The sequence below is a fragment of the Pteropus vampyrus genome, unplaced genomic scaffold (genome assembly GCF_000151845.1).
Source record: "Pteropus vampyrus isolate Shadow unplaced genomic scaffold, Pvam_2.0 Scaffold2, whole genome shotgun sequence".
Classification (NCBI taxonomy): Eukaryota; Metazoa; Chordata; class Mammalia; order Chiroptera; family Pteropodidae; genus Pteropus; species Pteropus vampyrus.
The window spans coordinates 28,172,954-28,185,593 of record NW_011888783.1 but is presented as its reverse complement, the minus strand read 5'-3'; the positions used below and the strand labels follow the sequence as shown (position 1 = coordinate 28,185,593).

Below are 12,640 nucleotides of genomic sequence, written 5' to 3'. Positions count from 1 at the left end.
GTCACATAATTTTTCCTTAAATTTAATAAACGCTCCAAAAATACTTCAATATGTGTTCAGATTTCCAAAAAAAAGTACAGATGTTTAAAAAGAAAAAAATATTTTTAACTGTATCCCATAGAAATAACTGCTTAGCACTTGGTTTTTATTTTTCTAGACTTCTTTCTAGACATATTGTATGTGTGTATGTGTTTAATGCAAAAATGGGATCGCAAGCTGTTTTACCATATAGTACTGTGATGGGAAGCCCAGATTCTGGAATCACACCATCCTGGGTTTGAATCCCAGCTCTTCTAGTTACTAACGTAAGACTTTGGCCAGTTTCTTTATCTGTAAAATAAAGAGAATGTGCCTATTCATAAAGTTGTTTTGAATAATATAAAGGAGATAATACATGCGGAGTACTTAATCAAGCATTTGTATATGCTTAATAATCCAGCCTCTTGTTCCTACCTTCCTATCACGCCATCCCCTTTGCACTATGCTTTTTTGTACTGATTTTTTTGGGGGGCTGGGGGGGTGTTCGAGGAGGCACAGATGTGTTTTTATGTACACAGATATGTTTTTAAATTGATACTCTATAAACCAAGAAGAATATATGGCTAAAGTTTTCTCCTGGCTTGCAAAACCTTATATTGTGGATATAAAGTTTTATGATATGATTTAAATTTATAAGGTAACATTCAATTCAAACTGACCCCATTAACTTTTGTGTATACCATATTATCTAGGGGTTCTTTCGAAGATAAGTAAAATGAATGAAGTTCTTAACAGACTTTTTGGTTCTTTTTTAATGTGTATGTTGTTTTAATGTATATGTGATTTGCATACTACCAGGAAAAGCAGCATAGTACATCATATAAGTACAATGAATATCATACGTGTTCATTGTACAAATAGAGTTTTGTCTCAAATTAATGCAGAGGCTAAATAATTGACTCACAAGACTAATTTTAAATTTTGTTTGAGGTTTTTATACTTTGTATAATTAAATAATGAAAACGTTTATAGCAAAACAGGTCCATGTTAAATTTTATGACAAAGGAAGTAAATGTTCCTCTTTTTTTTCCTTTTCTCTAGCTCAACTGAAAAGTCATTTCCTTGGAGATCAACAGGTATGAGTTTTATCATATAAAAAAAATCTTTATGTTTTGCACACACACACAAAAAAATCATAGTTTTATAGCCTGCTTTCTGAATTTACTACCTCTTGGTGAAATAAGCCAAGCAGAGCCTTTAACGGTAACAATATTGAGCTATTTTGCTTTGAAGTAGTAGTTCTTAATATTCTTAATTTTTGTAATAGTTGAATAGGTTTATATATGTCAATTGTAAAGAAAGTTAAAGCATTAGACATCAACATTTTTAATACCAACTCAATACCTGAACATTTTCTTTTCTATCATTAGGAAATACAGGGGATGCCCTCACAATGGTTATTGTATAATCTGGGAAAGGTGGCTAACCATTTATATAAATCAAGGTGTTTTCTTTCACATTCTTTCTCATACACAGAAGAGTTACCTGAAATGTTCTATGTATCCAGATATAGAATATCTAGTAGCTTCTAATATAGTCTGGAAGCTTCTTTATCTTTTTACCCTAAATTCACCTCATATAAAGGATGGATTGCATTAAGGAGAGAATTTTTCACTTTCACAAATATTTGATGTCTTCATACTCAGGCTTCATTCATTAAATGTTTATTGAGCAGCCACATCATGGACCCAGCATGTACACATTGCTGGTCAGACAGTGATGGGCACAACACACACGTCCCCCTACTTCCCATAGAGCTTATAACATAAAGGACGATGCCAACAATGTATAAATGCTAGGATAGGCCTTGATAACCAAATACTTTGGCAATTTTTAAACAAGACTTAAATATAGTAAAACTCAGATCACCAAATGCCTAGTATCTGAGTTTACCTGAACCTGGTATCAGGCGTCTGTGTCATTTTATAGCACCTACCAGGCATTCTGCTCTTTTCTAAAGAAGCTATTCCTAAGAACTGTAGTGTTTACTTAAACAACAGATATATAAAAAGCGACTTAACAATGAGACTTACAAACAGCACTTCTTACAGGGAAGACATGCCATGGAATAATATTTGATTAACTGCCAAATAAGTATTATGTGGGAAACATCATTATAAATATACAACCTGCTTCTGAGATAGCTTTGCTGAGAAGATGGACTTGGAGCCTAGGGCTTGACCAGTGGTTATGGAGAGAGCGTTGTCATTGGGCAGCAGAAGAGACAGAAATGTCACATGGGAATATTTAAAACTGTTTTGGGAGATGGTAAGATGTGCGAAGGCTAGATAGCCACATTGGGTCAAATTATAGGTATCTGCAAAAAATCAGGGAATCTGAACTCTCCTGCAGGCCTTGGTGAGCCACTGAAATTCTTTGAACAGAAAGTCATTTGTCTTAAACATTCCTCAGGAGAAATAGCAGAGCTGTGAACTGTTAAAAAGTGATTATAAAAGCTCAAGAAAAATACTAAGCACACAATAGTCCATTTGGTACTTGACTATGGCAAAAATTTATTTAATATAATATTCTTCTGTAAATTCACCTTTATGTCATTAATTTATTCCCAAACATTTCTTGAGAACCTTTAGCAGTTGTCTAACACATAGTTGTCAATGTTTAAAACAAGTATCCTTGCCCTCTTAAATGCTTCAGGTCTAGTGAAGATCTATAACTCTGTACACTTGAAATTGGGAGAGCGGGGGATGCTATAAAGGAAAACTACAACTATATATTATATTTATCCATATTTTTAGATATTTAGTTTCTAATTTTTAATTCCATAACATTTTGGTAAACATCCCTGTATATAAAATTATATCTGCACCTTTGATTTACCTCAAATTAGATTTTTCAGAAGAAAATTAAAGTATGTGAACATTTTTAAGGCTCTTGATATGCATAATCAAGTTGCTTTCCTGAAAAGATTATATTAATTCTCCCTCCTCCCTTAAGGCATATGAGGTTGATCGTCTCATATAGCCTCATTAGTATCATCATTTATATTTCTAACTATTTATGAAAATATTAAAATATCTTCTATATTGCACCTTTCTATTGGAGGGTTAGTTTTTGATAGGTGAGACTTCTTTGTAGCTTAAGAATGATAGCTGTATCACTCGGGGTTCTGTCGGGAAAACTGAAGCCATGCCAAGTAGTTCAATGTGAGGGATTTGAGGCAGGGAAGTTATAGTTAAGAAAGTGTGGTTTGGAAGATTTGGAGAAATCAAACAGCATGATGAAGCAACCAAGAGATTAATCAGACCATGCAGCTGCTGCCATTTCTAGGATTTCTGGGATAAAAGGCTAGGTGGTTTTGTCACCGAACTGGAGCAGTGGTGGGAGGTGGGGCAGGGGGAGTTTTCCAGCATTATCTGGAACCACAAAGGAAGAGATACAGCCATGCCAGAAATGCTGCCTAAAGTAGAGCTGGAGAAACATCCTGGCTTCTCTTTGTAGTTCTCCTAACCCACACCATCTGTCCTAGCTGACCTGAGCTGGAGTGAACAGCTGTAGATTTTTAACTACCAAAAGCCAGGGAGGCACAGTGTATAATTGTGTTGATTTACATATAGAGAGAATGACCTTAGATTATGAAGATACATGATAGGGAATGAAATATCTGGGCACTTGGCATCCTCTCTGCCTCCCTTCCCTTCCAATACATTTATTTACCCAGCTCCAGTCATTTGACCACCATCTTTATGATTTACTAATGCATTAAATATAGATACATAATGTAGTAATATTCTATATATACATTTGAAAAATAGCTTCCCAAATACTTTAGAGAAGTATTAGGGAAATACAACTCTAGTAATTCATCTGTCCTCACCACAGCCATGTAGTTCACCTAATAACTGTGCTTCATCCCTTACTTTTGTCAGTATACTCTTGCCCAAACTTGTATTCACACCTGGGAAGTGTTAAATTTACTTATCCTTTATTCTTTTGTGGGGAGGGGAAGTGTATTAACCTTCAAACACAGCAATCACAACTGATATTTATTACATTTACGTTTTTTCAACTATCACTGGTTTCTTGTTATTGTTCTTACTTGTTATTGTTATTTGTATGTTTTTATAGATTTGCCTACTTTTCAGCCGTACATATGATAGTTAATTTGTAACCATGGCAATAAGCTATAATGATAAGGGTAGAAAATTGAAATTTGATGGTATGAATAAAAGAGTAAAATCTGATTTGCTTCATGTTTCTTTTTCTAAGTAGTTATAGATGCCCTTTAGAAGTTTGATAGTAAGTAAATAATGGGATAAAATGACAGTTTTGCTGCTACTTTTATTGTAAAGTTTAACTGTTGTCTTCTCATTACCACTTTGCACGCAGAGATACTGAATGTAATATGAAAATCATCTCCTTTTTAGATTTTGGCAGTCCTACTCAGAATGAGGCAGGGTGGTTTAAATATTTTTAAAAAGTATTTAAAAGGTCTTTGGCTAGGTCTTGACAAAAGAAAAAGTCTTTATTCAATTTTCTTGGTTTCCTAAATAAGAGAGGATTACACAAAAGGTCTTAGGATTGAAGGCCTGTTATTGTTCATATTTCTTTGATGTTTTGCACATTTACTTGCAAACAATTTCTCTACCTTTTTTATTACAAATTTGACTTGAAAATCTTAGCACTTTAAAAGCTTTTCAGCGGTAAGATGAATTGTTAGAGTGGTGATTTAATCACTATCTGGGAGAGGCCCTTCCTACTCAGGTGTTTTCAGGATGTTACATTCTGTTAAAATGGCCAGAAACTGAGACCCGCTGTTGAATTTTGTTTATAAATAGCTAGCTTCTTGCAGAGTCATTTTCTCAGAAAGGGCTCAGGATGCCCTAGGCAGAAAAGATTTTCATTTCTTTCTGACTCAGTTCAGGTGAATCAGCTTGCTTTTTTCTGGTTGGTTGGTTGGTTGGTTGGTTGGTTGGTTGGTTGGTGTTTAACCTATAGAAGGGATAGTAAGCTGTTTGAAAGTAAAAAGCCAACTCTTTTTGAGTTTGGATACTCAAAGAGATAACTTCCCAAAGCTTAGGGAAGAACTGCCCATTTTACTAAACATTTTTATTTTCCCAGGCTGATTGGGAAGGACTCTTAAGGAGAAGCTTCCCTAGAAGTAATAAAGTTTTATGATGCTTTTATTCTCTATTGTTACCTTGCTGTCCAGTGGCCCTCTCTCTTCATTATTCTGTATTTTCTAGGTTATCAGTATTACATGTGTACTATCTGAAAACATAAATACACCTCTTTTTGTATTTTATGAAGAGGAGAGCTTATTTTCTGTTTTGGCTTTTCCTTAGTTTTGCATTTTTTTTTAACCTTACATTTTTATGTGTTTTATATATTTTCTGCTAAAAAGAGATGAAGAAGGAATGTTGTCTTAGTGTTCCTTTCTTTTTCCTCCTATATTACTGTGACATTTTTCCATATCCATGTCTTCATATATCTTAACAATTTATATATTTGTAAAATCTCTTATGATATACCAAAGTTTGAGGTGGCTTTTAAGAACACTTATAATAAAATAGAAAGCTAAACACCAGAAACACAGAAAATATATATCAGAATAATAGGTCCTGAGGAAAATGAGAATAGATATGTGCACATATAATTATACTTTTCCATGGTGGAAAAAATTGTGCAGAATATCTTTCAAAGAAAAAAAAATCCTTGGAATAATTACCTCTCCTTTAAGAAAAAGCACACCAATTCATTCATAAAAATAACCATAATCAGTATATGCTACCCACCAGATAGAAGCTGTCGAAGCCAAAAATTGAGTCCTTTTGTCAACATCATCATTGGTTGTTGCTTAAAACCTCCAGCTACATCCTGTAAAGTGAATTTTGCCACTAATCACAACTTCACGGTTTTTCTGTTCCAGGAAAAAAATCGCAAGTCTAAGCAGTTGCCAGCTTTAGTACTTATGTGTAAAATGAGGGGAGAAGAGCGGCATAGGCCTAAGAATTTATCCTCCCTCTCTCTCCCCCTCCTTGTAGCCGAGGAGGAGCAGCCTGCAGAGCTGGAGTGCACTGTCTGTTCCCACCGGGCCAGAGAGTCAGGCTCACTTTCACTTGAAAGATGTCTTCAAGAAATAGTTGCAGGAGTAGGAATTAATGTATCTTAAGTAAGTGATTGGGAATTATTGCTCATGGATAAGAAATCAGAGATACCAAAAGATGGGAGTCTCTAGTAAAGCAACAAGTTAGCAGAAGACACAGGAGCATAAAAATGGAGAAATTTCTGACCTGGGAGGCATTAAAGGATTAATAGACTTGGTTGGGTCTTTTACAATATAATGAGTAGGAGAGAAAATATTTAAAATTCCATGCATTTAGGATATTTGATGTTTGATAATAAATATGAAAGGGAAAGAAAAATTGTAGTAAAATAATCATGTCAGTTTAAAATTTCTAACTTCACGATGCCATATTTGTTTATTGTGAAATATGTATTGAAGTGCCATAATTTTAACATAAGTCATGATTCTGTGGTATATACTGACATTAATAATTAACATATACTAGTACTATATATAGGTTTTGCATTTTTTTGTTTATTTAAATTGTGTTTCTGAAATGTATGGATGCAAATTTCTTCCACCGGGGTGGGTTTAAAAAAAAAAAAACATAAATATTGAAGATAACTGATAAATGAGAGGCTAGCCCTAAGTCAATTTATTTTTCTTTTTTCTTCCATGTGCAACAAGTAATTTACAACAAAAAACATTAGCACATCATAAGACTCCAACATAAATGGGAACATGTTATGCCTCAGTAGAAATGTACTGAATTTATAAAGAGGTACAATAGGAAGTTAGACATGTTTATAAATAGACTTAAATTATCAATCATGTGTAAAGGACTATTATTGAGGGTTTTGGATGGTAAGATTTATTATGCTTATAAATTGTACAAATGACAAAATTTTTATCATCTGTTACTTCTCATTTCTCTTCAGAATACCAGGAGGAATACAAATTTCTGTTAAAACAAGCCTTAGAGTTCAAATTTTTCCTCCCTTATATTTTAGGCCTTTTTTACCCACATAGTCGTGATAGTCTCCTTACCACAATTGCAATGCTGTAACCTCCTGATGATCACTATAAAGGTTTTCTTAACTTTCTGTTTTATTACAAAAGTAAGGCATGCTTATTTAAAAAAAAAAAAAAAAGTCTAGAAGAATTTGAAGTAAAAGGTGAAATTTGCCTTCATTTCCACATCTCTCCATTCCAGGTCCATTGCCCCATACAACTTGCTCTTCTCCCCTCCCCCCGCCCAACCCCCCACACACACATGCAGGTGCGTGAGTAATGTATGAAGAAAATCTGGACTAAAACACAGACTAGTGTGTGGGGGTAGGGGTGTAAATATCCATACACATTTGGGTTTGTTTTGTTTTGTTTTTAAGACAATGAAGATATATTAAACATTGTTTTATGGCTCAGTTTTTTCCCCTTAACAACACAGTAAAACCATGCTTGTGTTTATATTGTCAATATATAATGATCTGCGTCCTTTTTAATGGCTGAGTGTCTTTTGTTTAGAAAACATGTAACCAGTTCCTTATTAGTGAACATTTTGGTTTTTTCCCGATTTTCACTTTGACAGTAGTAAAAATTTTTTCTGGATTTCTGAGTGTCTCTATTTATTACATTTTTATTTGGCAAATAGTGTCAAATTGTTCACCAAAAAGGCTTAACAGTCTGGGATGGGTGACTTTTTCTCTACCCTCTTAGGTTATGTGACCGGGGGCCTGTGCATGTAACAGACAATAGACAGATTAGTAGAAGAAAAAAAAATCTAAAGTATTAATATGCATATGGACGCTTACAAAAGTAGTTCCCTAAATGGCTAAAGTTGGAGGCTAATGTAACCGGGGAGAAAAGGCTTCTATGGGTAAGAACAAATGGGTTTCTAGGGAACAAACTGGAGATAAGAAAGTTTGTAATAATGTTTGTTTATGCAGGTGGTCTTCTCCATGAGTTGTTTTTTGGTTTGTTTTTTTTTCCCCCCCTCATGCCATAAAACTCCCCAGAATAACACGGCAGCCTCACTCCCACAAGTTTCTGCTTGTAGTGAAATAATGGAAGCTCCAGAAAGGCTTCTTTCTGCATCTGTTGAATCTCAAATGTTTTTAGTTTAAAATAATATTCATGCCAACTCTCTCAGGGTCTGAATGGGTCCCTACAAATATATATTCCTACCTATACCTATTTATTCCCTATAATGTTACCAGAGTATAGGAGTGTAAGTCTTCATGAATATTTTAAATTTTAATAAGTTATTAGGCTTTATGGACAGATTAAACAGTGAAGTTACTTAAAGAAATAATTGTTAAGTATTCATTAAATCAGAACATTACATGGAGACTTTAGCCTTGCAGTGATTCTATTATTTGATTAGTTCTTATGGAAATTGGAAATCAGCCTGATTTTGAAATTTAATGAAATTGTCATTTTCCTATCAGTTCTGCCTTTTTCTCATTTATATATGGCTCAAAATGATCAGATACATTTTTCTGTCAACAAAAATGCAAAAACCACTCCCAAAATAAGCAAAACACAAACTTTTTTTTTCCACCATTGAAGGTAATTCGGGTACAAACATCTCACTTCAGAGGTTCCCAAACCTTCCTACAACATTGGAATCACCTGTGGAGCTAATAAATCTTCACACCTCCCCCTACACAATTAAATACAAAAGTCTGGGACCTGAACCAGGCATCGGTAGTCGTTAATGATCCCTAGGTCATTCTGCTCTACAGTTTGAATACCACTGCCTTACTAATAATTAATTTAATTGCAGGTAGTTAAAGAGAAGAATTAAGAGTTTCTTTTGCCTGTCTTATACGGATTGTATTTCAAGACAACCAAATAACCCTAGCCATTACTAACTAACTAAAGATTTCTAAAATATGCCCAAAGAATTCCTGCTGATAAACGTAGAACAATAAAATTAGATGAAATTAGAAAAATCACATTTGCATACCCTAATGAAATAATTGAATCCAGCAAAGATTGTCAAAGTATGCAAAAACCTCTATATTCTCACTTCTAGCTGCACATTACAATCACCTTGGGAGTTTTTAAAAATATTCAGACAACTTAGGTTAACCAATTGGAATCTCTGGACATGGGACTCAGTCAGCCGTAATTTCTAAACCCCCTGCACAAGGTGATTGCGGTGTGCAACTAAGTTTGAGAGCCATTGCTTGAGGAGAAAGGTTGATAATGAACTTAAAAAGAGAAAGAGCAGGCTGCCCACTTGAATTGGCTGCTTGATCTTAGCACCTATGAAAGTTATGATATGACATGATGTGAGGTACACAGCACCATCCATAAAGTATTCTAACCACAAAAGTTTGGCCTGAAAGCTTTCAGCTCTAACTTTCTGCATATAAGAAATATTAAGTTTAGATGAGGAACTCATCCAACAAATTCACAATGTAGAGCATCCTGTGAGTTATTGTTATGGTTTCCTTGTAAGTCAAGAAAATGAAAATGAGGGATGGGAGCTTCTTTTTAGGTTTGAGGGACTTAAGTAACAATCACTTTCAAACAGTCGTTGAACCTTATTTTAGCCTGACTAGTGCAAGCTAACTGAAGAAAGACATTTTTGAGACATCAGGAAAATTTGAATATGAACTCATTTTATAGCATTATGGAATAATTGTAGTTTCATGAAGTCCTTGTTTTATAGAGCTACAGATGGAAGTATTTAGAGTTGAAATGATCTGATGTGAGGGATCTGCTTTAAAATTCTGTAGCAGAAGAGAAAAAGATAAATAGAGCATCAAAAGTGTTGCATAATGTAATAATTACAACTGGGAAGTGGTTAATTTTACTTTTCTCTCTACTTTTATATATATTTGAAAACTTTAATTTTAAAAAATTTAAGTACAAGTTCTTTAAACAAAAGGTTCAGAATATTAGGGTCAAAATAGTACATCAGAGGGACATACGTTAAAGCCGGCAAACTGTACTCTGAAGTTTAGCCCTAACATAAAATGAGACCAACTATGAGTTTCCCACTTGTGGATGTTATTTAATTTGTGTTTCAACATAGTTTGGATTTTGTTTAATGAATCCTTCTAAAGCAAAACTACCTGTAATGTGCTGGGCATCAGCCTTTCTGGTAGTTTAGAACTCTATTATTTATTACTATGTTGTGCATGGATGACAGCCACGAAATAAGGATATTAGCATCTCGCTTTAGCAAACATCTATGTGAATGTTCCTAAGCCATATATGTGTGATGTATCAACACATCCCCTAAAAGCTTAAATGAGTTAGTACTTTCTGTAAAAATCAAATATCCAGTTTTAGCCTTTAACATTTTATGTTTAATACAGACATGCCAAATAAATATTTAAATTTTCTCATGCTTTCAGTGTTATGTAAAGAAATATTCTGTTAACTATCTAAAGTAGAAACTGTCAAATCGAGAAGCTCCTCTTTTTACATGACCACCTTCTCAACACACAGCCACGCTTCCTCAGTTTACAGTTATTGCTTTGGGAAACATCAGAAAGGCTACCAACAATGACTCCATATTTCATTCTTACGGTAAAATTAGTCTGCATTTAGCTTCATCTCAATAATCTTTACCAAAAAAGAAAATCCAGTAGAAAAGTATAGAAAAACCTAGTTTCAGAAGAGCCATTTCATCTTTTGATGGTGAATATGTACAGGGTTTTTTTAGGAAGGGTTTTTTTTTTGTTTTTTGTTTTTTTTTCCTTTAACAGAAGGTACCTGTCTTATATCTCCCACAATCAAATATCCCCATTTCTATATTTGGTAGCATATTTTTCCTAAAAGGAATAAAATGTGCTTTGAAAAAATATTTTAGAGCAATTTTTGAGCACTTATTTTCCATAGACTACTGACTTTTTACATGACAGTGAATCCCTTATTCTTTTTTCTGCTGTCTCTATTGGAAGTGAGAGTTCCGTGACCTTTCATGAACAACTACCTGTTAAACTCAGTGTTGTATACTTTACATCTGTGATCCATTTACTTCCTTCTTTATATTTTTAAACTTGTTTTTCTGGTTTTCTAGTTTTCCTCTTACAGACATAGAGTATACCTGTATTTTAATTAGTACCCAGACTAAAAATATTTAATAAAAACTCATCTTAATATGACTATGTGTTCCTATTTTCTGAAAATTATTTTTTATCATTTTTTATCCCTGAACAGAGTTCAGGAATTTTAAAATATTTATGACCAGGAGATCTTTCTGATCATACACTAAAACTACAAAAAAAAGTATAAAACTAAAACACTTTATACCAATTTTTACAGACACAAAGTTTGTTTAAACTGTGAAACTGAATCCAGCTTTTCCAGTGGATTTCAAGGCAAATTAGTTGATGTTTAGAGGAAGATTTAAAGTGAACTAGAAGATGCTTCATTAATTTCCTTTTCCAAGATTTTTCACACAACGTTTTCTTGATGAATAAAATTTTTAGAGCCGATGTCTCAATTTTTAGAAGGTAGTATAAGCATATGTAAAACCCAAGAACCTAGATATACTTAAGAGCAAACCAGACTAGGAATAGTTTCAGGAAACATGGTTTTCTGCCTATTCTCATAAGTCTTTACTTCTATTAAAACCCAACTTTTAAAGGATATCATATGTATATAGTAGTTTATATCCGAGTCAGCCAACTCCAAGTATTTGTAATATTCTTAAAATATGATCAATGTCCATCTGTATCTTCTGTGGACCAAAGAGATGTTCTTATGCTTTATGTTTCCATTACCCTGTTTACATTTTCACTCTGAAGCAATGTTTCCCAATGATCTCATTCCCTGCAATAATAAAGTTATCTGCTGTAGAAATGAATCTTAAACATCAGAGAAATTACTGAAGAGAAGTTTTTGGGGACCACCTTCCAGGTCTTGATTTTACCCACGGTACAAACCTCCATCATTTTATATAGCATAAACAGTAAGACACGTAGATTAACAAAGCAAGAAGTATTCTGATAATTTTAATTTATTGGAGAGAGGCCTTAGACTTTTTACCGAATATATTTTTATGCATACTTGATATATATTTGGGAGGCACATCATAGAAAAGATAAAATAATTCACTTTGTAGTTTATCTTTTACTATGAGCTTAATGGGCTAGATAATATACCAAATTTTTATAGCCCTACAGCATTATTGTCCTTTACCCAATAATATATTTTTAGTTGTAACCTTCTACTTTTTCTAATTAATTGCCTTTTTTTTTTTTTTGCAATATTGACGCATTCGGATGAGATGTAATAGGCAAGAAGGACCATGCTTCCAATAATCTCCCTATCTTAAACACAGAGTTTATTTTATTCTACCTTGAAGTTTGTTCAAGTTCTATATTTTTAGACATGCATTTTCTTAGAAGATGCTAATTTGGTGTTTGAAAATGCCCCATAGTGTATAATTCTTGTGTGCCAGAAAACATGTTTGTAATTTTTTTTTTTAAAGTAATGTTTTCTTCAGTACATAGATTAAAGAAGTAGCATCCACATTTTGTCATTTTTACTCATAAAAATGTTTCTCGGTTTTGTTCTGATTGTGCTATATTATAACATGCCAACTATTTAATG

The 12,640-nt window shown here is 33.5% G+C and overlaps 1 protein-coding gene across 1 annotated transcript in view; it reads left to right on the top strand.

Moving 5' to 3' along the window:
* The window catches only part of PKP4 (plakophilin 4), a 245,270-nt gene that overhangs the window by 160,995 nt on the left and 71,635 nt on the right, over positions 1–12,640 (top strand). Inside the window, exon 4 of the mRNA XM_023528486.1 lies at positions 1,081–1,115. Coding sequence (XP_023384254.1) covers positions 1,081–1,115 — 35 coding nt within the window. The remainder of the gene's footprint in view (positions 1–1,080; positions 1,116–12,640) is intronic.